The 26,457-nt window shown below is 36.4% G+C and overlaps 1 protein-coding gene across 2 annotated transcripts in view; it reads right to left on the bottom strand.

Moving 5' to 3' along the window:
• The window catches only part of SMG1 (SMG1 nonsense mediated mRNA decay associated PI3K related kinase), a 67,143-nt gene that overhangs the window by 31,607 nt on the left and 9,079 nt on the right, over positions 1–26,457 (bottom strand). The window contains exons 2-22 of one of the 2 annotated variants that reach the window (XM_074598728.1): positions 25,574–25,737; positions 21,440–21,595; positions 16,066–16,202; positions 13,681–13,739; positions 12,706–12,919; positions 11,756–11,881; positions 11,588–11,660; positions 10,823–10,920; positions 9,086–9,259; positions 7,800–8,024; positions 6,995–7,096; positions 6,292–6,561; positions 5,596–5,726; positions 4,718–4,879; positions 4,136–4,254; positions 3,320–3,407; positions 3,137–3,238; positions 2,476–2,616; positions 1,982–2,181; positions 1,506–1,702; positions 647–814 (exon numbers count right to left, since the gene is read on the bottom strand). In XM_074598728.1, the coding sequence (XP_074454829.1) occupies positions 647–814; positions 1,506–1,702; positions 1,982–2,181; positions 2,476–2,616; positions 3,137–3,238; positions 3,320–3,407; positions 4,136–4,254; positions 4,718–4,879; positions 5,596–5,726; positions 6,292–6,561; positions 6,995–7,096; positions 7,800–8,024; positions 9,086–9,259; positions 10,823–10,920; positions 11,588–11,660; positions 11,756–11,881; positions 12,706–12,919; positions 13,681–13,739; positions 16,066–16,202; positions 21,440–21,595; positions 25,574–25,737 (3,106 nt within the window). The remainder of the gene's footprint in view (positions 1–646; positions 815–1,505; positions 1,703–1,981; positions 2,182–2,475; positions 2,617–3,136; positions 3,239–3,319; positions 3,408–4,135; positions 4,255–4,717; positions 4,880–5,595; positions 5,727–6,291; positions 6,562–6,994; positions 7,097–7,799; positions 8,025–9,085; positions 9,260–10,822; positions 10,921–11,587; positions 11,661–11,755; positions 11,882–12,705; positions 12,920–13,680; positions 13,740–16,065; positions 16,203–21,439; positions 21,596–25,573; positions 25,738–26,457) is intronic. The other variant, XM_074598729.1, reaches the window with a different exon arrangement.

The following is a 26,457-nucleotide window of genomic DNA, read 5'->3' as shown; positions in this document are numbered from 1 at the left end:
AGGGCTCTGCATATCCATTCATAACACTGCTTTTGGAAAAGCAGGGCAGCTAAGGGTAGAGCATATGCTCTGAATTCACAGCCTGACCATTGCAAGGTGATGGCCTACACCTATATAAGAATTCATACGCAGGAAGCAATAAATATCTATCAAACCTCCTTTGGTAAAATATTTAAGCAAATCAGGTCAGGTACTGAAAAAAGTATTCAACCTTTTTAAAAAGGCTTAACCGCTTTATATCTATTCATCCCATCCCCGCACCTACCTGCTAGTTACTTATAGAGGAAGGATACCCCCACGATACATCCCCCTCCCACTGGTACTCACAGGTAAGCAAAGACACTACACTACCACAAGCTCGGGGAGGTCTCACACTAATACAAGACAAGTTTCATAATGTTTATGCAGAACCTTCCGCTACAGCATTCATTTACATATAGTATCTGACCACATGTATACAGTACATCCTAATCTCTAACCTACTGTATCACTTAACCACAAAAGTCTGTCAATACAGAACTATAAGTTTAAAATGTAGCTTTAAATAACACAGTCTTTTACAGACCACTGACTGCCTTAGCTTAGGTCTTTTAGAATACCACGTGAATATTTTTGCAGTAGTCTACAGAGTCTGAGAAGAGAGTACCTGAGAGATACTATTATTAGTTTTCATTTCTGTGAGTAAATCAAAACCATGCCTGACTGTCACCGCAGGCTGGCCAGCCAGCAATCCAACTCTCATGATGGAAAGTCTAATCCGTGTTAGCCAATCTTGGCATGTCTGACGATTAGTATAGAAGAATGTCCTGATAACCTTTAAAGACAGAAAAGATAAGTTATACAACACCGTTCTTCTCTATGAATCAAAATAGTTATATTAAGTACTTAATATTTATAACAATCAAAGTCAGGACAAGTTTATTTTCTCCAGTTGAGTTTTCAATTTAGAGATGAAGAAACAGGTAAAATTCTGCATCTTGAATTTTCTTAAAACAGACAGTCTGAAATCATGCATAGCATGCTACTGGCAAGCTAAAAATCTTGAAATGAACTGACTCTAAATTATATATTATTGTCATGTCAAAGTATAGTAATTAAACAGCTTACTTCAACACTGAAGAACGTTTTGCAGTTAGAACTACACAAAAGGGTACGTTGATTATAAATAATTATTATATTCCTCAAGAAGCAGTTTAAAGCCCCAAATAATTGTGTTACTTTATAACAGGACTGCTGACAATCTACAAATACATGACTGCTACAAATTAGAGGTACTACAGACTTGCTTGATTTGCAGCACTATACAAGCTGGTACTGCAGAAATAAATCCTGTTTTCACATGTTCTCTAGGAATAAGCCAAAGTCAAAGCCAGATGAATTAAGAGTCTCAAACTTTGTTTGAGAAGTTCTTCTGAAGTTCCACAGTTAAGACCTGAACAACCCTGAAAACACTGTTCATTCAATAGACTCTTTCAGGTAAGATCAGCACTGTAAGACAGACAAACCTTGGGTGGAGAGGTGAGGGCATTGGCACATCCTTCATAAGCATTGTACATCAACTTTTCCAAGTTCTCCAGATATTGTAGAAGGAGAACAAGCCTAAGCTGGTTGCTACTGTGTCCTTCGTCATTGTCTGCAGTAGTCCACTGGCTAACATCTTGGTCAGGGTTTAATGTATGGGCTGCGAGACTTCTAATAATACCTACACATTTTACCAAAACAAAGGAAAAGAACATTACCAGATAATATTTTATTTAAATATGTCAAGGGATAGCAATGCTGAAGTAAAATCACTCAGAAACTAATAGTAATTATGCAAGTGGTCTGCCGTTGCGCTTCTTGATGTGTCAGACCAAAACAGACTAAAAGTCTATAATCACTGAAAAATAAAGCCATTGTGTTTCTTGCCTTGGACATGAAGCTGCACAATCTCTTATTACAAAAAAAATTTCATTAAAATAAATTAAATTCTTTACATTACCTTCAATTGTTTGAAATGTATCTTGGGCTCTACCCAGAGGAGTTCTCAACTTCGAAAGAACAGTGAACTGAGCTGCTTCCCAAACAGCCCATTGCCAAAGGACTGCATCAGTCTTCAACAAATTACGAGGGATGGCTGGTTGATCTCTCTTGTCTAGTCTTTGACAGCTATAGAACAATCTTTCTAACCAATTATCCTTCCTGAAAAAAAACATCAGTACGTTAATATAAGTTCATGTGATAACAAGTTTATACTGCACGCACTTCAGCTACCTATTACTCTCAAACAAATCTCTTATAGGAGATTTGTACGTATGCAAATAGGTGTGTATTTGAAGATATTTATTAAATGCCCCAAAGAAGGGTTAAAAGACAGACTGAAGGTAAAGCGATGTAATTTATAAAGATAATTACAAATTTTAAACTAGATATGGTATGGAATTGGTCACTATTAATTCAATATCCATGAATTTCAGTTTTAAAGGAAGTTCTTACCCAGTTCGGTGAGAGTTTCCATACAAAATAAAGCTAATGACATCAGAGAAATCCTGCGGGTGGAATGTATTACTTGGAGCTTTGCTCATATGACTTCTTATAGCCAAAGAAATTTCTTGTATTTCTGTGTGGGTACGGTTACTGCAGGAAGAGGGGAGGGGAAAAAAAAAAAACAAAACACAAAACAAAAATCCAACCCATGCTATAATGTACTTGAATAAATCAAAAAATGTTGTGCAAAAAAGTTATATATGTGTGTGTGTATGTATATATATATATATATATGCGCAGTGATTGGAACTAAGTACACTGTTTGCTATTAAGAAAAAGTGCTTTAAGTGTTCAGGTGTTTGAGACAAATTGCCGGACATAATATTGCTGAAGCTCTGGATAACATGGACCTTGCAAATATTCATTTTGGCTGCCAGAAATGCTGCACAGTTTATCAAATTTGTTAACTACTTCGTGTACTACCCACTGTTCTTAAGCCTGTAACAGTAGAAGATACAGCAAGACACTGTCATGCTTTTTGATTTTAAATTAAGAAAATACAGTGACATTTGGATGGCATTATTTTTCAGATATTCATTATTTTTTCAGATAAATTTCTTTGAATTTTCTCTATATTAAAGTTCTCTCTCAGCTAATCTGAACAACTTACCTCAACACCACATCTAGAGGAATTGACTTCAAAAGTTTTCCAAAAGTTTGTCTTACACGTGCACCGCTATGTACTAGTTGAACACGACACACGTCAACGCACCTGCATGACCAAAAAGGAAAAAAGGTCATAACATTTCCACTAACTCCATAATTCAAAATATAGAGAATTTTGTGCAAGTACCTTTGTAAAAGGTCATCTGGGAGGGAGGAAGACAGGGCATGGAGGCTACTACATGCTTGAAGACAAATATTCACATCTTCCAGAAGTGCTGAATTAAGGAGTAAAAAGAAAAGTTATTCTTGCTGGAATTACACAAATTACATATTATTCTGGTTGTGGCAGAACAGTATAGCTCATAGAAGGAGACAGAGGCTTTAAGCAATACCTGATTTAGCTGACTGGTTTTTACTATAACAAGTAAACACTTAGTAAGGAAGTCACTTGCATTACGTGTTACTTGCAGGCCTTTTCTGATGGCTGACGGATTAATCCTTCTATGGTCTCTATACGTTGGCATTATACACCATATATTTCAATAAGAATGAACTATGGTAAAGTTAGTTAGCTAGTTTCTGGCCTTGGGGAGTTACTGCTCTTGCTAGTATTATGCTATGAAAGCATCTGTTCCCATATTTCTATTTCCAGCTTATTTTGAAATCCAAAACAATACGTCACATTATGGAATTATTCCACTACTTTTGATAAAATAAAATGCATTCTTACAAGATTTGGCACATCACTCACGTTTTTGGTAGATCAATTTCACAATCACAAATATTATTTTTGAAAAACATTATTTGCATAAGTAATAGCTAGCTTAAGAAAAATTATAGAAGGAAGTGTAAGTTTTTGCACAATACAAAATGGAAACATCCCTAAAAATAAATGAAACAACAAGTACACTTACAGCTATCAATGGTATATGACAAGGTCCCTTATGTAGTTCATTATGCCATGCTAAAGAGAGTTAATAAGTAAAAATATGCGGTATCTTACTGTTTGCTAAAAGTCCTTTACAAAACTTATGAAAAGATGGGAGTGAAAATAACGGTGCGTATGTTTCCGATTTTTTCATCAAAATAGCCACTTCCAAAGCCCATGTCGTAAGTAGTTTCCTTAAAAACCAAAAGTATTAGTCACTCTATACAGTTACAGAAAGATTATCTTTTAATATAACAAACTACTTCATGTTACAAATTAGTATCATACCTTAACTCGTATTTTTGAAACAAAAGGTTTTCTAACATTAAAAATATCCCTAGCTTTCACAGCATTTTGGTAATACAAGAGTGTACCTATAGTAAAAGGGTACGTTCCATGAGCAAAAACTGCTTTTTCAGTAAAGTTTGATAGCTCTGCTTTTACTGTATAGATTTTATGATTATTTCGATGTTTCTAGTTTTCATGCATAAAAATGAGCTGCTTTTTTCCACAGGTATTTCATTATTAATTCTCATAAAAAACAAATACTCAACTGATTTACCCCAAGTTTTACCGATGAAAATTATCCTTGTTTCTGAATTAAGCCATTCTACTGGAAAAAACTACCCTCCTGATTAAGAAGAAAATGCTAGTTACCTGGTATCTTGAGTAAGGTTATCCTTCTTAAGCAGTAGCCCCAAAAGATTTAGTATGATTGAGAAATGTTTTTTTGTTGCTGTGGTTACAGTACTTATAACCGCTCCGTCAAACAAAGAGGGAGAGGAAGAACTGAGGCTACTGGATATGAAATGGTCATGCCTGAAAAGGCAAGGAAAAACATAAAATATAAAACCACCCCAAGATTAGGGATACTTCCTTAAAGTATACAGGAGGGGAGAAAAACAACAACAAAAACCCCAAACCAAACCCAACCGAAAAGCCCAGCAGCAAAAGTTAACGTACACCCACACAGTAACCACTTTGTATCAAATCCCAAGTACTTTGATCCCTGCCCTAAAAGACCAAAACTACAATTTTACATCAGTCCACGCAGCCCAGTAACCTGGTTTCAACTGTGGCTAGTATCAAACACTTAGTGAAAAAATCACAAAAACCAAGACACATACAAAGTAGCAGTTAAACTAGTATATTCCCTTAGTTTGACAATACTTTGTAGTAATAATGTGTTTAAATCTGTTGTTTACATTTCATTACCTCTCCTAGATCTCACAGTAAGCTAAATAGTAAATAAACTTTCCTTATTTACTTTCAGTAGAGTTCTCCCTCAGTTATCTCTATTCAAACACAAGACTTCTAATATGCCTTTGAATAAAATGCCAAATTTTAAGCCAGGATATGCTTTCTTGGCTGAGATACAGACTCCCTGCAATTAATGAAAGTAAAAACTGATTAGGGAAGTTCGGGCAAAAGCTTAATTGTAACAGCCCATTTAAATTCATCCCTCCAACACTATTCTATTCAGATCAGTCCATCCTAGTGCTCTTAAAATCCTGCTGAATTAGTAATCTTCGTACCTGGAACAGTGTGAATATAAGGTGTAGAGTACTGCATACTGGACAGCAGGAAAATGAACCGCTATGTCACCATGAACAATCATCAGGTTTTTACTCAGTAGTGCAAACACAGTCGGTGAAAGGGCCCACATCTATAAAACAATTGCAAGATAAGCAAAGAAACATAATACATAGGATCTATTTTTAAGTGTAGTTTCCATACCACTAATTATTGTTTTGCTTCTTCCCAAGGGAAATAATTTAACTCTGTTAATTTCCTGACCTTAATTATAACTATTTTCTTTCCCCTTTTTAAACAACCCGTTAAAAGCAGTTTATGTTTTTAACTGGAAAGATCTGGAACAAGAGTTTTCACATGGCTGATATACTAAAAGAGGACACACTAAACCTGCTTTTATCAGTCTTGATTTTCAAAAATAATGATTATGACAATGTTAGAATCAATCAATTAATAACCCTGATAGGGTGCTCTTCCCTAGAAACTGCTTTTCATTTTGCAGCAACTAGACATACAATCCACCCATTCTGTTTCCTTAAGTTTTAATACTGGAAGTTTTTCTAGAACGTAAGTTGAGAAAAAATACTATCGTTTTAATTATAAAGGTGCACTACCGGGGAAATACATTGTGGTGTATTTTATGTAAAAGAGTGCTTTTACACCTATTGCACAAACTTTATCTGTAGAGTTTTACTCACCCCAATTAATGAGTTTTTAGCATTTCCAATAGTACTTAAAGCAGTGAGGTCAAATATAACAACAAACTTTGCATTATCCACATTTAATATACGCTTCTTGAAAGAGTCATGCTGGATTTCAGAACAGGCCTCAGGAAGATGTAAACTATAGAGAAGACTATTTAGAGCACAGGTCATTTCTCCCAGAATCAACCTGTATGCAGTCTCCAAAACAGGAATGTTCTTCAGGCTCAATACGGCTTGGTATACAGCAAGGGCTGCTGCAATGACCTTGAGAATATAAAATAATTACAGTAATAACTGATTAGCATGAGATCATAAGCTATGTTAATCACCAACACAGAATTTAAAGTTCTGCTTCTTTATCTATGAACAGCCTAGTCTGATGCACATGCCTATCTTCAGTTTTCTGTAAGTACTACTTACAGAATGTATTACTTTCTGGATTATCCACGTAACATGCTGAGTACAAAAGTCACATCAACTAAGGACTTCTCTATCTGGCATGATGGCCAACTCACCAATTCCTTATCAAACCTAGATGCCAAAACCAAGATCTAGCTACATCTGCCTTTTCAGAAGTTTCATATAGTTAGATAAAAAAATATATTTAAGGTGAACAAAGCTTTACAGCTTAATAAATATATTCTAAGAAATGCATGAAGGTTGTTGTAATACACCTGTAGAAATCATCTGCTCTTACCTCTTTCTCCTTATGATAACGAAGAACAAGTAGTTTAGACTCTGGTATAAATAATTTCTCTACAAATGACGATGGTAGTTTTGTATTTATTTGTTCAACAATCTGAGGATAAAAACCAAAATGATGAATACCTTTAACTACCTGACTTAATTTTTTATTAGAACAGATTATTAAAGATTAATTAAAATACTGTTTTTCTAGCTTGTATACACTATATTTAGGAAAAACAGCTTCCCAGCAATGCAAGTTATTTTGTATTTGTGAATTTCCCAAATTCACATTCAGAGAATGAGTTATTTTCAGGCTTTAACAGCACAGCTGAGAGAGAACGGTGCACGACTGATGTGTTTAAGAGTTTGTGGCCTACACATAAAGAGATAAGTTTTGAAGAAGTCTGCTTTCCCAGGTCATGGCATAAGTAGATAATTAGAGCATATTAAGCACTAAGATTCTGAAATTCATCAGGTGATGTTATCAACTGCAGAGGCCAGAGAATGGCACTGTCTGACAGTCAAGCCAGACAGGGAGAAAAAGTTAAAAAAAAAAAAAAAAGACAAAAACAAAACATGGAACACCCAGGCTAAAACTAAACACCACTTCATCGACAAGGCAAATGCATAAGCAAGCTAGCAGCATACGCTTTACAGAAAAGAACACAAGCATTTAGAAGAGGAATTTCTTGCTTGTGACCAGGAAAAGAAGAGTTTCAAATATTTATCTAATACACACACAAAAAAAGCAAGGTTGCTTAGAAAATAATATTTCCCAATGGGAAAATCGCAGTAATAAAAAAATATGTACAAACCAGTGTCAACAGATTCAGGACTGAAATGATATAATCAGTGCCACAAGTCTGACAGTTTTCCATTTGATCTAATCCATAGGTGATGACCATGTCACAGTGTATGGTCATACTTGGATCCAGGCTGCCAAGTAAAACACCAACACACTCATTGGCAGCTGTAAGTACGGCTTCAGAAAAGAATACTTGGTTTGCTGCAGTCACACATCTCATTACTCTGTACAGAACCTGGAAAATTAAAAACATACCTAAATTAAACTCCATTAAAAAGAGCCAAGGACTGCATGCTATTTAATTTTACTCATATCCATTTGATATCCTGACCCATCACCTACTCTGCAGCTTGGTAAATTCTCCCAGCAAAATATTCTGAATAACGCACATCACAGCATCACACTTCAGAAATAAAACAAAAAGTGAACCTTCAATTACCTGGTTTCCCTACTTAGTTAAAGACCTGCAAAGACCTAGAAAACCTAAATTCATTATTCAGAATTCTGTTCCGTTCCAACTGATGTCAACAGAACTCCTCTTGTAAAAGACAGGTTAGTTTTCTTTTTTTGAGCTTGTGACACAAGGATCTGCTGCAGATTAAGAGACAAGTTACATAACTCTCTTGGCTTTAGTTGGGAAATCTATACATTTATTTATCCAAGAAGTTCTGAACCTCACAGAACTCTGCGGAGCATAAATTCCAGTTGTGCAGGCAATGCAGCAACAAGATTTTGACTGTAAGCATTTTTATCTTGTTGAATTTTTTTTTTTTTTAATCATTCACACTCTCTACAGTTCCTGTTAAAGAAGTATGGCAGCTACTTAGCATATTATCTAATATTTATTCAGTTTACATTGTTCTATACTATACTTTAGAACAAGACCACCTTGCTACCAGATTTGATAGATACAATTTCAGCATGGATAAAAAAAACCCTACATTTTATAAAATCCAACCGATAATCTGAATTCAGTTTCATAGCAATCTGAATAAGTGGTAACATGGTTACAAAGACAGGTAACACAAGCATGAACCTAGCTGCATGAAATTAAAACGCCTAAAACAGTTTCTGCTATACATAACTCCCATGTGCCACTATGACAATCTATGCCTTAATATTTAATAAAATTCTCATAGCACGTTTCTTCAAGAAAATATATTTTCTCAAAGCTGAGCATATACATATTCATATAAAATTCACAAAACCTAAATAAACTCAACAGTGAATAGCCTCGCTATATGGTGATAAATCATTTCAGCAACAAAAAATAAAAACAGGAACTTCAACTCTTACATCAGTTACGTATGCTTCCGTAATTGGTGGTCCTCTAATCGGGCTGAAGCGTTCCCCAATACTCCTCACCACAGTACTGAAAACCCGAAGAAGTGCAGCCAGTTTAGGTAGTGACACTGAAGGAGGAGGAATATCTTCATCTACCGATTCCCCAGAAGCCACATGGCTGAGGTCCTACAGCACAGAAGTTTGATATATCAGCACACATCATTAACAGTTATAATAAATGCACAAAAGATCAAAATATGAGACTGAAATTATATGTATTTTCCAGACATATTATAGATACTATCCAATTATAGACATATTTATCCGATATTTCTAACTTCACATATATCTGAGGATAGGCACACAACCACAACAAGCAAGTCACAGAGCAGTAATGAGCTCCTGCTCATTAGTTTAGTATCTGAAACAGAGTATTGAGACTTTATCTTGTAAATTAAAACAGAGGCTTAGGATGTTCCTGGCCCCTGGAACATGACCATCCATACTGCTGGACTGTTAGAACAGTTGTCTGCACACTTTTACCACTCTCCCAGACAATTCCCACCCACAAATTGGAGTCAGGATGTTCAAGTGGCCGTTCCCATCCCACTGTTTACATGCAGCTACCTTGATCTGGAGACCATGAGTTTACCAGCAGGCTGCTTTGTGCCAGCTGGCATCAGTGCCTGGGAACATTCCCAGAAGTGCTGATCTCATTAGTATAGATATAGCCTTGGTCTACCCCACTGTGAGATAAAAACACACTAGCTGGAACCACCTCCTCTGTGATTTATGTTAACGCATGTTATCTTAAAACTCTTCCGTGACTAAGAATACGCACGTTGTCCAGTTCAGCAGACAAGCTGATAAGCAGCGACTTACTGCAGCGACTAATCGCTATCAACCCTGGGCCCACAGTCAGAGCAGCGCAGGTTTCTGTGGGCTTGACACTGCCAAGGAGGTCTGTGAATCCTGCCTCTTAAAGCTGCACCATCAGAAGCCTTGGTGTACATACAAGTACACTAATATAATCAAATTATTTATTCTACTTTGAGTAAAACAGATTATGCTGGCCGTACAATTTCACCTATAGGATCTGCATGTTAACATATAAAACACAGCATAATCTAGTTATAAGCATCTAGACCTTAAGAAGACAACCCCCCCCCAAAACTCTTCCTTTAATGACAGCAGCAGATAAACTCTATGCCCTGTTAACTACGAAAAAGTCAAAGTCAAAACAAAGTATGTGAAATGAACACACTTTAGTTTTCTATAAGTTCCTGCTGCATTGTTTCCTGCACAATATAATCAACTTCCCATTCATCTACAGAAGCATTAAGAATCCCTCTCCCCCCAATAGTAACTACTTCTAAAAAAAATTCTCAAGTTGAACAATTAGAGAAAACACCAAGGAAGGAGAATGAAATGTCTTCATTGCAGCTTTTTAAAAATGAAGGCATTCCTGTTTGGTTAATTGTTCTTATTTTTATTATAATATGATCGTCTCCGTCAACAATGGCTGAAGGCCCGGCTGTGATGCTATTTAAATAGGTCATGAGAATTTGTGTAGAATTGTCATTATTGTACACGCCTTAAGTATACTCCAAAATTTGATCCTCTTTTCCCCAGGAAAACCATGTAATTTTATTTTCTACAAACGGAACACATCCACATGAATCTGAGCTGCGGATTTCTTAATAAATCCACAACAGTTAACTCTGGTATATACCATAAAGTCTCATTTACCTCAGCATAAGCTTCCATATCTTCTAAGAACTGACCCAAGAGTGTGGTAGAAAAAGTAAGATCAGCTACCCAAAAGGGCTCCAAGCTCTGCAGCCATCCTGTATAAAAATACCAGGGCGATTAAAACAGGGGAAGAAGTTAACACACTAAGATTAAATTTTAGTTGCATATTGCTGAGGTAAAAGTTGCTAAAGTAAGAGAAGGTAATCTGCATGACAATTTTAATGTAAGTAGTTTTTAAAATACTTAAGTTGTATTTCTCTCTTTTGTCCCTTTGACAAATTAATTTTAAGGTTCAGTTTCACAGCTGTTAAACATTAAGGATAGAATCTAGGACTACGACACAAGAAACATAAGACTTGCTGTGAATAACTCCAAGACAACTGCTACAGCCATAGGAAGAGGCTTCCCAATTTCTTAAGTGCCAGTACGGTATCTTTACCACAAAGATTTTCTAGAAGTACATAGGAGAAAATATATTATCTGTGAAAGAATATATTAAGATCTATAAACTTACTAAAATTGTTGAAAAGTTACATGAAGCAATTGATGCTTAAATGTTGCATACCCTTTTTCCAGATACAGCAAAAAATGGCAAATGCAAATTTACTGAAAAAATAGGAACAAGGTCTCCTGTTATGCAGCCAGAAACTCATTTTGGTTTTATGTCACCTTTCACGTCAGTAGGACCAGACTTGTGCAAGTAAACCCTCACCATCTGCAAGCCAGAGCAGACTACATTAGCGACTCTTTGCCCAAACTTACCAGACACCTGTTGCGTCAATGAAGGTTTCTGAGTGTGATCTATATGCCACCCAACCAGTATGTCCACCGTGTCCTGGAAAGCAATTTTGAAAAAACGGTTAATTACCCAATTTGCCACACCAACATTTCTACGTGAGCAAGAAGATAGAGAGGACAAAGTAAGCTTACCCTAAAATTGGTGCTGAAAATGTGTGGGTAGCATCGGGACACCAAAAGGATGCACTTGACACATTTGCACAGTAATTCTGGTGTATCCACATTTTCTAGAATGGACTGCAGGCTGGTCATTACAAGCTAAAAAGTAAAGCAAAGCCACTAGACATTTCACTTCATTAAAACAACACGTGAAAAAGTTAAAATATTAGACACACACAGATTTATTCAGTGTTGAACACTTTTTAGCAAACTACTTTGATTCAAACAACAGAAACATCTCAATACTCATTCTGCAGGAAGGAAAAAAGTAAAAAGCATCACATATACCGCACAAAAATAATCACTTCAAGTCAGCATTTGCTTGAAATATGGCAGACCCCAGTTCAAGCCTTGGGGACACTGTTTTCTTTAATTTTTTAGCCACAGAACAACTAGTTGTTCTAAGTTCCTCTTTCTCTTGCTGAAGCTTTTTGGCTTTGTAAAGGCAATATTAAATTTGAGCAGAGACCTGGATATAGCTGTTCTACACCCAAAATAACAGACCCTAAAACTTGAACGAGGGACCAGATTTGTCTGTACACGTGCTACAGCCTCTCAGATCTAATTACAATTCAAGTTAGCAATTGTAAATAGGAGGTAGCACAAAGCAATCAACAGGGTCGGGTTGTGTGTACCATTCCACTTGAGTTCTCTTTTTGGTCTCAACAAGATTCTTCCTCTTAGATCTAGAATATATACTAAAAAGTCGCATCAAAATATATATCATCCTACAAAGACTTGACATATTTTTTGAATGGAATCACGATCAAAGAATCCCATTCAGTCAGAAAGTTTCCTTCCAGTTGTAATTATATTTACTTATGTCAACATAGCATTATTTATTGTTCAGTCCAGTTTAAAAAGTCGATTCAGCATTGCACTGGAAGAATCATTAATAACCCTGTTTTAACTTGCAGTCCTACCTGCATTAAAGATGAAAAGGCCTTCTTTTCTCCTACGGTCTCCAGTGCTTTGTAGGTTGCACACAAATAAAGAAGTTTAACTTCATCTTTTGTGGATGAGCTGAATTTGCTAAAAATCCATTTGAAGATCTTCTCAGCCTCGTAGCTCAGAGAAGCACAAAGAAGGCCAAGACAGCAAGCTCCTTCCTGTCTCAGTTCTTGAAGCAATTTGCTACTGTATTTTGGGGAGAGAGAGAGACATGTGGAATCTCCAGACATGAGAGCAGAACAGAAGAAATCACGAACAAATTAAAACATTTTCTAAAGCAGAAAAATATATGCATGAATGAAGCTGCTTCTCTCCTACTTAATGGCAGCAGTGATGAAGCTGAAATTAATAATCTGAAAAATTCTATGAAATATTATTTTTATGGAATAAATCAACTTGGTTAGAAGTATGCAATAAATAGGCCATTCTACTTGCAACACACTATCCAAGGAAAAAAATTCTTAACATACAGCTAATTTTGTGTAATAACACTGAACTAAACACCAAAAAGCCCAAACACACCTGAGCTCCCTCTACATATGCTATTAGTTGGATGTAAATGAATTAGATGAGGTTGTAAAAAAAACTTATGTTCGATTTGCAAGCTAGAAAACCACAGCAGTGCACTACTACACCCAGGTGATCAAACATAGGTGAGACAGACTTCATATTATCTACAACATAAAAGCCACACTTGTGCATTCAAATTCTCGCCATTTCAAGCGTACTCTAGCCAGACTAACAGTGGTGTTGTTATACCTAAGAGAGACTTAACTCTCCCCCAGTTCCGTCCTGTTACTGCAATGTCACACCCATGCAAAATTAGTTAAATTAATTTCTTTCAACCTTTCCCCACTCCGTTCCATGCCTATACTGAAATCCAAATATAATGTTGTGATTATTTTTCCTCTTTAAAGCCTTCAAACTGCTTAGTTTCTTCAGCTTACCTTTCATTGAGTACATCATGAATGGCAGTCAGGATATTATCCAGTTGTTTAACTAGTACCTATAATATAAGATACATAAAAGGCATAAGCATAATAATGGCACGGTAACTTCTGCAAACCAGGTCCTGTTTACACCCACATTAAACACACCACTGCCAATTCTGGTTACTAATAGAATGCTATTATGCTTTCCATGGCCACTGCAGACTAGCATGAACTATATTAAGCAATACTGCAATATTATCCTACATGTTGTATTTCGTATTTATTTAGAGTAGCCACAAAAATACACTGGCAGCCTGCGATCAAGGTTTGTTCTAAGTTTAGTTCTTGCTGATAACATTACATCACATTCACCATACAGCTCATCACTAGCGCCTACTGAAGACATAGCCTCCTATACCAGTAATCAATTGTATCAGTAGAATATTTAACTGATCAGAGAATACAATCTGAAGTATTAAAACTTCTCCCTAGGTAATCCTGACTTTCAAAGAAACAGAGTAGTATTTCGAGGCATAAAACATTATTAATGAACCAGTGCTTCTCAGGAAACATAACTAGAAATACTTGTTTTCCTAACTGAAAACTGAAAAAAAAAAAAAAACACACATTAGTGAGCTGAGTTGCAAAACAATATATTAGCTGTAACTGCATAAGATATTAACAAGAATTTTTTTTTAAGAGTTAATGAAAAGGCTTGTTCTCTTTTCTTCAGAAAGATATTAATCTTTAACACAGTGGATGTTATCTAGTTTTTCTTGTGAAGTTTTCAGCAACACCACTTTTTGCGGGATGGAGTGGGGTTGGGGGCCAAGAAAGAGGTCCACAGCCTTGGCCCCTCAGAACTCACAAGGACATTTTAAAAACGTGCCTGGAATCCAAAAAAAAGGGTACAAAAGAGACAGGAGAAGGCATCTATACAATTTAGAACCTGGAGCATGATGCAATTACATGACAATGGCACATGACAATAGCACTTTTACTACTTTACTTTGTTGAACACACATTTCAACCTGGAAAACGAAAAGAACTCTGTTAAACTACACTTAATAGTGTCAAGAACTGCAGGAGCTATTGCTAGGTTAAACACTCTCCATTTAAAAGGTTTAGCCTTGACATCATGGATATCACTTGACATCTGATCTTGTACTCATTAGCAAGCTGGAAGAAGTTTAAAGTTTGTCACTGACAAACTTTTAACATCCTGACCACTAACAAGTACAAAGTTTGTCACCACTGAGTTAGATATTAGAATGGCAATTCCAATATGTTCCGAGATATCAATGAACTAAATAAAATGCTGTTACAAAAAGAAAAGGGGGGGCAAAAAAAATGCATTGAGAACACTGGAAGTAATTAAAAAAAAACAACCATGGAATAACTGTGGAAAGCATTTACTCCCCAAACCCTTGTATTAACAAGGATTTTGTTTCTGAGCAAAGCCAAGCTATTAGGCTTGCACACGGTCTGCTTATACCTAGGTGCACAGAGAAGTCTCAATGTTTGTCAGGCCGTTTGGAAAAGAGCACAATTACCACTGATTAATTAATATATAATGAGAGAAAGAACCAACTTCTTATAAATATGGATAGACACATAACCCGCAGCTGGAATATCACTGCACTGCCCGAAAATGAGTGGCAGGGTATTAAACCTCCACTTCCTGCTTTTTCAATACCTGGAGAACTCCTAAGCTCTCCAAAACAGCGGGGGAGATGCATTAGACAAAATACTCTCAATGCTTCACTTCAAAAAAAAAAAAAAAAAGCAGTACTAAAAACATATACCCACAATGCGATACTTCCCCTTCCACCCCCAAATCCTTAAGAAACACTTAAGGATATTAGAGAGTTCAACAATCTATTAAAAAACCCAAAAATGTAATGAAAACAAAGACTTGTTTTGTTCTCTTCCCATAAAACGAAATCCACATACAAAGGTGTTTAACTAGAAAGCTAAGTAACTCTAAGATGAGCCATTCACAAGACTGTATAAATATCTGCATATTTTAAATTTAAAACACAGAAACAGTTCTTGAATAAGACAACATGTTTTACTTCCTTTTTCCTCCACTTCCTTGCTGAAGGATCCAGAGGATGTTGCTAAGACCAGTCAAAAAACCCCACATGCATGCCATGTTTATTCCTGCAGCTTATGCATTCAGTAGTTTGCTTTAAGGCAACATGTCATAAGTAATCAAGAAATAAAAAAAAGTTTCCTGAATGCTGGAAAAACGACAGACAATCCTTCCTTTGTTGTAGAATGAAATTCCTCATATATAAGATATTCCTTGCAGACATAACCCAATAGTCAGATTTTTAAAAAGACAGTTGTACAAAACGAGAAATTCTCCAGTGCTATGGAAAGGTAAAAATTACTAACCAGTTTGTTTTCTGGTTGCTGAATGAATTCTTTCAATTGCTTTACAGTAGCCAGTCTTCGGTCTCTGTCGTCTTCCCGAGTAATCCTCCGAAGAAGATTTGACAGTCGAGACTCGTCAGAATAAGACAACGATCGCTCTGAAAAAAAGGCAATTATTTCTTTTCTTTACAGCATTTGATCAGTAATATCTGTATTGTCTGAAATGCATATTTGTGAACTCAGTAAGTCATAATAGTAATTTAAGAAAAGAGTAAAAAAAAGAAAAGCCTGGTTTGTTTTAAAGCCAATATGAGGAAAATTAGATGTAAAGTCTAATTTAGCTACCAAAATATTTCATTTCTTTCAGTGGACAGCCCAGTACCTGGGTAGAACTCATCCAGAACTAAGTAGGACTGGTTTACTTCCACACAAAAACCTGGATTTAGTTCCCTTCTACATAAATGGAACTAAAAAAAAAAAGTGTGCTACAGTTAAATCAGATTTCTGACTGAATTATATAAACAAAAATAGTTCAACAAATAACATTTAAAGAAAACCTTGAAGAAGCAGAACAAGCTGCTTCTTCAAGCAAAGAACCAGATTTAAGCTCAAGCAACTATGAAGAACCAACATTTTCTCTATCATTTTGGCACAAGAAGAAAGATTATGAGTAGTCCTCTGATGGCTAGCAGGATTCTGCTTTGAAAAGGAAAATAGATCTACTCCTCCTCTACAGAGGAACAAAAGTATACTCCGTGGAGAGGTGCAGTGGCTATTGATTTAAGTGAATAATAATACAGGAGATTTAAGTGAATAATAAATAATACAGCATCTTCCTAAGAAAACATTTAAGTTGACCAATAGCACTACTTATACCAGTGAAGGTCACAACTCAGTTTACCTGATTTAGGCACCAATTACAGTGAGTTCATATGAATAAGTAATTTCCCTCATTTGCAAAACGGAAACAAAGTTTCTTTTGAAAAGTTTAACATTAGATATTTCGTGGTGATTAAAATTAGAGGATTCATGGAACATGATGACGTTTTCTTAGTCACCATGACTCTTATGAGAACACCCAAGACAACCACAGACAGCTTTTTTCTCTGCTACATTACACATCAGCCATCTGATGGGAGCAGCCATAAAGGCAACCTAGCTATAATGGAAAAATACTGACACAAGATGATGTCTGGGAACTGCTAGCCTGAGAACTTGGAGCATCCTTGAAGGGCAGCTGGGCACCTAAGAATCTGAGACATCCCGAGATACCCTAGATAAGCACAAAACCAAGAAACTGCAACAACAAACTTATTGCCTGGAAAGGTGAAAAACAGACTGCAACAGTGGAAAACATTCTGACAAAGCAGGAATGGGCAACAGCTATTGGCTGCTCCCGCTGGAAAAACAGACTGAGAAAGCCAACATTGGTCTGAGAAAATAGAAAACAGCATCATCTATTGGCTGTTCCAGGTGAAAAACAGCAGTTAGTAAAAGCTACCGGTGGCTCCAGCTGGTTGTGTTCTATAACCCCTTATGTCTCTAACAATATAAAAATAACTCGCTTTCTACCAAAACCAGAGCTTCTCTCCGAGAGCTCCCCCTGCAAAGACTTCGTCACACAAGATCTCCTGGACAGACCAGACCCTCGCTGGGAACACCTGACTGACTCCAGGCTCCATGATGCAAATCATCTTTGAAGTGAGACTTTGCCTGTCATCAATCGGCCACAGTTCTGGGAGAAGTCTGGTGAGTGCTGTACTGGTAACACTTTGAATAATACATAGAGGTGTGCATTTAAGTAATTAATCATAAGTATATACTTGCTTTACTAGTGGTAATTTATAGTAACTTGTAACAAAGAAACTTAAGAAACAAAAACTTTTGCGTCCTTGTGTATTACAGAATCCTATGAACCCACCAGTAACTCTTATGGGTCATGACATCATCTACAGGAGAGCATGTCTTCTGTATTACAGTCATGAAGAACATTCTCAACCTTATTTTCATGTCTTTATTTTTTTTGAATTTTAGAAGACAGTAAGAATAAAATAGGCTTTGATAATCTGTTTCTTGCCAGGCATCAGTTTAAGCAATTAATTTTGAAGACACCTGACGTTCTGAAGGATTAGGCAGGCTTAGCAAACATTAAAATAGCAAGAGAGTCTGAAGGATCAAATCTACATTTTGTTCCTAGCTAGAACAACTACACAAGACATGTTGAGATGTTATCTGACAGGCATGAAGAGCACTTCTTTTAAGATGTTACTGATTTTACAGAAGGCTAAGGCATACATATCCATTTAGGAAGGATTAGGTTTTTTTCCCCCTTGCTTTATCTGGAAACCACCATCTTTGGTAGTCCCCAGAAAGTCACCATGTCTGATGAGAAACACACAAGGAATCATGATCAGCAAAAACACCTTCTGAAGCAGTATCTGAGGTCTTCCTGAGTGATGGTGCCAGACTAATAACTACAATCCCTGCTAGATGACCACTTGCACCTGAAGATCTCCTTGTATTTCTGCCCAGAATCAAGCCAGCAGCTGTAGTCCAAGGCTTGCCTGCCACTGGTCAATACATAGCCATATTTCACAAAGATGGACCTAGTGCAGTTACCCACCCCAGAAAATTTGATCAACCCTGGAGAAGAAAGAAGGACACAGCCTGCCCAGGGGTTTACCATGTCTAACTTTAAAACCTGGGCAGTAGTAGAAGGTCAGATCAGGGAAAAATAAAAATTTTTGAAAGTACAAAGGGAGTAGCTTGGAAACAAGAATGAAAGTTCTTTTACAGCCTGGTTACAATGGAAATTAACACAGATTACAGTACACAAACCAAAAAGTGCAACCGCTAGTCATAAATAATTGCATGTGAAAACTATTCTACTAGAAAAGTACTGTGTTCTATATTACTGACTGGTACCTTGAAAGCTCAAGCCGAACCGAATCCACACACATTTATTTCACTACTAGACTGTCTATATGAATCCTCTCAAAACAGCAATTTAAATCTGTCCTCGAATAATTCAATGCACTGGCGACCCCATAATACAGTCCTTTCCAAGACAACAGACATGCCTCATGAGAAAGAAAAAAGTCCATTCCACAGCATTGCTACAGCTGCACTCTACCAACACTAACCTGGACGAGGAACACCCAGTATATGTCACTTCCCTCCTCCAGTTTACACCGATCTCTGCCACTCGGTGAGCACGTGGGAAGCTACACCAGCACAGCCAGGTTAGATCACTAGTTACTGCTCTTGAAGAGCAAGCCAAGATGCAGTGTTTTGGAAAACACTGAAAATTATTTTTACTGAATAACTTTTTATAAAGATATTCTAGATCTTTGCAAGGTCCCTAAAAAAGTCCCCCCTCCTGTCCCCAAAAATGTTGATTGACTCTTCGGTGTCAGATGAAGAGTCAACAGTAAGTATAAGCCTTGCTTTAATTAAAGTCACAACTTGCAACTTTTTAGTGTTGTCTTCTCTGCATTTATCTTTTTGTTTGCAATCTCTTTATAGAAAACTGTAATTTATTTTGAAACATGGTTGTGCTGTTCTACATACAAAAAAAATCCTAAAACCAGAGCTGTATAAATAAAACTACCACTACTAAGGTCACTGGTATGAGACACACATTTAACTGCTGCTAGAACAAGATGTACTGTACAGAATTCTACCAAAAGCAGCTTTGTTTTTATTCAGTTAATATCTGATGAACATTAGCTTTACTCCCTAAGAGAGTAAGTGTTAGCTCTCTGTTGAGCCATAATCATAACCTAAAAATAAAATACAAAAGAATAAACTAAGCAGAGCATGACTGAAGCTATTCTAATCAAAGCACTAGTAAACACACACACGTATGACCTTCCACTTGTGAAAAATCAGCAAGGTCTCAGCCACATGCTAACTCACTCAAAGACGACAGACATTTTTAAAATTGCTTAATGCACACAGTAACAAACAAGGAAGTATAAAATAATTAAAAAATAAAATCCTATTGCAACATAATCCCACTGTATTTTGAAGATATGAAAAAACCAAAATGACTTGCTGAAACCTACAACAATCACAAAGACAGCGCAGCTAAAGAGGTGAAACTCTTGAAATCTGATATCTAGAGGACAGAATACGTACAGAAGGATACACGTCAGGCAGCAACTTCAGTTATCCAAAATTATAGTTCCTAACACTTTAAGCATTAAAAGAGGTGTGCATGTACCTAGGAGAATAGTCTCAATTTTCTGCTAGTAGTAACTAATAGTAAATTCACACACAACCTCACTACCAGAAGTATTATTTACAGAGCTCCCTATTTCCTCTCTATAGACATAATATAAGACATTAAAAGGACTGAGTAATTTTTATATCATGACACCAGAATGGGATTATAAAGTCAGAGTTTAACCCATTCAAAGATCAGGCTTTTGCAACAGTCATTAACACCACTCGCACCTCAGTTCTTTCAGCTGCAAAGCACACTGAACACTCTCCTTTGACCTTTTGTCTCCTCTGAAATGTAAATCCCTGAGGAGAAACACTGTGTCTTCATATGTTTATAATGTACCTGGCATAAAGCAGTCACAGTTTTTGTCAGTGGCTCAATTACCACTTACACTAACTAATGCAATAAATGACAGTGCTTAGTCATAACAAATTTCTATTTTCATTCAAAAATCATTGGAACAACTTTTTTTTTTTAAGCTATGATTTAAACCCAAATAGTGGGAAAAGTGAAGCCTTCTTTCTCAAAAATGCATGCCCAGCATTCTTGTATCCTCTTGCAACACCAGATTTACTCTCGCTGCATCACCCAAGACCTTGCCCACATTCTTATGATGCCTCCAGTTCCTCCCTGGCCTCTAATCCTCAGCTGAGCAAGAGGGAGCATGAATTGTGGCTGGTTCAGGAGTACACATCTACTGACTAAGCAGCTGGTATGATGTGATGACTAGTTGACCTGCAGGTGAATGAGAACAGATAACGGTTGAGCTCACTGTTGCAGGTTTTCCCGCAGTAGGGACTCACTAATTAACAACTTTTTAGTCAGCCATCAATTTTCAACAAATCTATGGGCAAATCCTCCTCCTTAGAGCCCTTGATCTCTTTGCCAAATTTGGCTAACCTGAATGAGGGTTCAAAAGCTATTTATAGGAAATTGAAAGACTGATAGCATAAGCCATATACTCGAGAGATGTGCCTAACCTATGGAGGAAGTCTCAATGCAGGCAACAGTAAATACAAGACGACAGTTTCCATAAACATCATCTAATCATAAAATAAAAATAAAATCCATACAGATTGCCTAATCATAATGAACTTTTCATATTCTGAACACAAAAGAGGTTGCCAAAAGAGATCCTCTTTTCCTGAAAACCTGTGGTATCCTTACCCTGTGATTTCCTCATGTCTTTTGTGGCTAAAGCACGATTCCCATGTGGAACACTGGTAAAATCAGGATTGGTCACATTGTTAACTCTCAGCTCTTGCCCCAACGACTTCCGACCATAAGTATTTTCCCCAGATCCTCCATTGACACTGTAGCCACCTGTGGAAAAACCAACACAAGATTAAAACAGGCTGTCAGACCATATATTTAGCAGGGAAGTACATATTATGAGTTATTAAATTCACGTGCAAATTAGCAGCCCTATCCTCTACCACCTTCTTTAGCTTCCTTTTTCACTTTCACATGCAAAAACATTTTGTTATGCCCTGTAAGTTTCCAGGTCACATATTCAGAATCTGATCAGTCTTTTTTTGAAGTGTATGAAAAAACTCTACTGCAATGAAGTTTAACATCGGTTTTGTTGCATTTGGGGTTTTCTTTTTATTACTTTTGACTCTGTATTTTACAAGGCCCTTCATGTCCAACTGCTAGTACACATGGCTAGATGCATTCACTTACTTGCTCCTTGATTATGTTCATCAAATTTCCACTTTGGTTTTTGCTGTAAATCCACCACACGGGTTCAGTAAAATGGCCAAAAAAAGGGAGGAAGCTTTTAAAAAGCCATAGATTATTTATACTATCATGTACAGATTGAACAACTTTCCTTAAAACATACATCAGTCACTATTTTCACACACTACTACTGATGTTATCTTAAATTAATTAAACTCAATCCTACATTCTCCCACTTGAGATACACATGGTACATCTTTAGTAACAATATAAAACGGAAATAAAAGTGTCATCTTGAGTAATGAAATTATTTTTACTCCTAGATCAACAAGAATTTACATACTTAAACCAAATCTTTGAAACCAAAGATTTTTCCAGTCTGCCACACCACTCTGAGGGGCAGGTTCTTCCTACGCCGTGCTGTGAAGTCAAACTGCTCCCCTGAGCCTGATGAATACTTCACGATCTACTAGAGCTCACTTTCGAGGCAGGCAGCTTTCTAAAAAGCCTCCCCTGTCTGAGACAGGGAGGAATCAACTAATAAAATTAAACCCAGAACCACCAAAGATATTTCAGAAAAGATATTCCCACAACTGCACCTGTACCAGTCTATAAAAGGAAGCCTGGGGAAAAGGAGAGGTGGCTCTCTGTAAAAAGAGGCAGCCTACTGAGGCTACAGGATGGGTAAAAAAAAAAAAGTTCAAATATAAAGGTGAATCTGGACCTTAGGAGATGTAAAGAATGTCATCTTGAAAGCAAAGCTTTTGATAAAAAGAATCTGTGAAGTACTGGTAGAAGATTGTGTATTTCTATACACATAGGACTACCCTACCATTACAGAAAGTCCTGTGCAAAGTCTCAGTTATAATTAGATAATTACAATTACACTAAGGATACTTTGTGTATATTTGGATTTACAACATTAAACTCAATTTTTAAACATAAACTAGCATGTCTGCCACCTTAACATTATTTTGTCACAACAAACCAACACTGTCCTATGAAGAAAATTACTTCTAACAGCAACAATTATACTTCTGTTCAGTCATATCACTAAAATTCAAAGCAACAAAGAAATTAATTTAACTGAAGATGTCAGATAATCATGCATACAGACGACAAACATCAGCTATTAAAACCTGACATACTACCATATACTACTGGAGTTCTTAAAGTTATTTCATACTTTACCTCTACCACACAAAAAATCCTGGTTTTGGTTGTCTGCAAAGGCACGTAGTATTTGCTACAGCATATTTGACATTGTCTTAAATTAATTAAACACAAACCAATATTCTGCTACTTGACATATAGATGTACACTGCTGGCAACAGTAAGAAATAAACTGTCATTTAGCGTAACTAAAAAACAGCAGGGCAATCATGTTTTTCAGCAATAAAGACATAAATATTACATCACACTCTCTTCAGTTATCTCCTGGTCTGAAAAGATTTTGAAAATTCTAATATACGCAAATTCTATTCACTTCCCTTCAAATGTTAAATCTGAAACCAAATAAGAATATGCTCAGCTATGTCACTGTTATTAATTTTAGCATAAATATGCAGATAGCACAACATACGAGTACTACTGCAGTATCTTTTCAGCAATAAGGACTCTGAGCACATCATAAAGCTACAAATCAAAAGGGAGGAAAATGTACAGGAATGACGAACATCTCATCTCTAAGCAAAAATCCAGGAATCTTTTATTTAGTTTTAAAAACTTAAATCTGCAAACTCCCTGTCTTATTTTATAAAGCAAAGACGACAAAGGGGAAAGATCTAATTGCAGTCTTCCACTAGTTAATGTGAAAGGTTATTAAAAAAAAAAAAGAGAGATAGTCAGACTAATCTTACAGATGCAGAGCAAAAGGACAAGACTCAACAGTCATAAGTTGCAGCAAGGGAAATTCAAACTGGATATGAGAAAGCAATCATTTACCAGGAAAGTGGTGAAGCACTAAACAGGCTGCAGAACCTCCCATACTTGGAGCTTTTCAAATCTCAACAACTTCCAGAAATCATTAAGTTGGAAGTCATTTTTATTATCAACACCAGAAACTGGGGGAGGGGGGAAGGAATCTCTTCTAGGTACTTATGACATATGGTTATCCAGGATAGAAAAGCTAGAAGTTTTTAAAACGACAATTCCTTGCTGTCAGATTCCAACAGATTAATTGAAGAATCTTAGTAAGCAAAGAAACTATTCTGCATCTGTAAACTTACAATTTTCTCCAAAAATAAAAGAAGAACTAGAGATACCTGGAATTTGGTTTTATAGTAGAGAATATCCTAATCACCTCTTTTTAAGTCACACCTGACCAAAATAGCATAGTTAAAGTGCTGAGCTAGCAGAGACATGCCCTGTAAGATACAGTACTTCAGGGAGAAATAGGTGCATTTTTCTTTTAAATGGCAATTTCCCAGCACCTTCACACACTACATTACTAAACTTCTCCAAAACTTACTATTTCACTATATTGCCAGTACAGTCTTTAAATACTAGCACACTTCCAAGTATAAAAGTAACATACTATGCCAGTCTGGGCAAAACACAGTAAAACTCCCCATGTTAGCAGACACACTGACAAATATACTCACTTTCTAAGCAGTTTCTCTGTTCAAGTTAACCAAATCTTAAGGTTCTCAAGGTATGCAGATAAACAAATACCTGTTTCATCCTCCTGCCTCCTACTAACTGTACCTACTTCTTATAAAAAAATAAATTTGCATCAGCGCACCCAGCTGTAACTTCCCTTAAGATGTTCTTTACAGATAGCTACAGGACAGAGAAGTAGGGGGAGTGTGAATTCTTTTTAGGCTCCTGAACAAAAACTCCCACAGTAATATTACTGTGAGATTTTTTTCGAGTCTGGCCTGCCTGAAGAAAATTTACATAGTCTAAAAAGTGACTCTGCAAGTAAAAAAAAAATCTTCCTATTTGATATCTGTATTTGGTGATTAAAAAAAATTCAGAATACAGATTTCTCTTTCATAAAGGTAAAGAGATATGATTTTGAAATTTCAGCTATTTTCTAGAGAAATTCTTTCCATTCTCAAAAAAACACCCAACAAACAGAAAAAAAAACCAGTATGAGCCATACATCGCGCAATCTATATGAAGTCAGGCTGAGGCACATAGAAGTAGAAATTGCCATCAATGACAAATATAGATTTGATTCCCAAACTAAGATTCCAGTTTGCTGCAGTAAAGCTGCAACTGATAAAATATCAGATTAGTAGGTCTATTTAATTAGGCAGTCCTTTTTCAATACCAGAAGCACTAAATAGTATTCAGGAAGAAATTACAAGTTGCAGAACAAACACATCCAGAACACTATTCTTCAGGGAAAAGGTGCGTAATCTGTTAACGCAGTACATCATCTCTTACATTCTTCTCCTAATGCAACTGCATATTTTTCTCACTACTCATATCAATCGCAAACATTCCTTTGATCCCTGATAAATCTCTCAACAGACTGATACTGTGGCAATGAGTTGTATCAGTTCACTGACACTTTTTGGAAAAAAAAAAAAAATAAATCACCACCGCTTCAAGTTTACTGCCTTTCTCTGAATGTCCCTTCACAATTTACACATGAAACAGCAATCTGTATACCTTTTTCTTCATTCTGTATGTCAGTGTGGACTCTGATATCATCGTGTCTTTGTCGAGACACCACAGCTGAATTTGAGGGTTGTAATCCATAGGAGGCAGAACTGCCCCGATCTCTGGATGAAGAGTATTTTAAATTGTCCTGGTCAGCTGATGCACTGTCAGTTCTATAAAGAGAAAAATATTTTTTTTATGTAGGGGTATAACAGGAGTGGGATTCACATTCACTCATAAATGCAACATATTTAAATGACAATCCCAAATGTATTTTCCTGTGTTAAAAGAGTTGTATGTCTAACCTGCTTCTTAAAACATGACCTTAAATTCACACCGGGATTAGAATTCACTAATTATTACAGCAACATGCAAAGGAAATGCATTCTAGTGCTTCAGTGCCTTTTCTCAGGACATTCTCAAGTCTCTTTTCAGCTAGATGCCTATATGAGATATAAGGACAGATTACTTCCCAGAAGTGAAAAACAAAATACGACTAAGTATTGGTATATACCACAGCTAGCAGTGTCTATCATTAGTGAAAGTGAATACTAACCCACACATGAACATTTCCATAATACGCTATGGGCCTTATTGAGCAATGTAAAACCAATTATTAAATGGAGGTGGTACTAGCATGTAACTAATAATCAATATAGGAATCCCACATTAAGTTTTTGCAAAACAAAAATTGCAAAACAAGGAAACAGGCTTTACTGTGGAAAAACCCAGAATGTAAATTAAGAGCTGTTACCCTTTAGAGTAAGTGTTTGCAGACAAGAAGCAAGTTAAAAAAATCTGCCCTCTCATATCAGAAAACTCATTTATAGCCCATAATAAACTTTAAAGGAAACAGGTGAAAATTATGAAACTAGCTCTTCTCACTGGACATA

The sequence above is a fragment of the Larus michahellis genome, chromosome 8 (assembly GCF_964199755.1).
Source record: "Larus michahellis chromosome 8, bLarMic1.1, whole genome shotgun sequence".
NCBI classification, from domain to species: Eukaryota; Metazoa; Chordata; class Aves; order Charadriiformes; family Laridae; genus Larus; species Larus michahellis.
The sequence above is the reverse complement of the archived record's forward strand: the minus strand, read 5'-3'. Positions and strand labels throughout refer to the sequence as shown.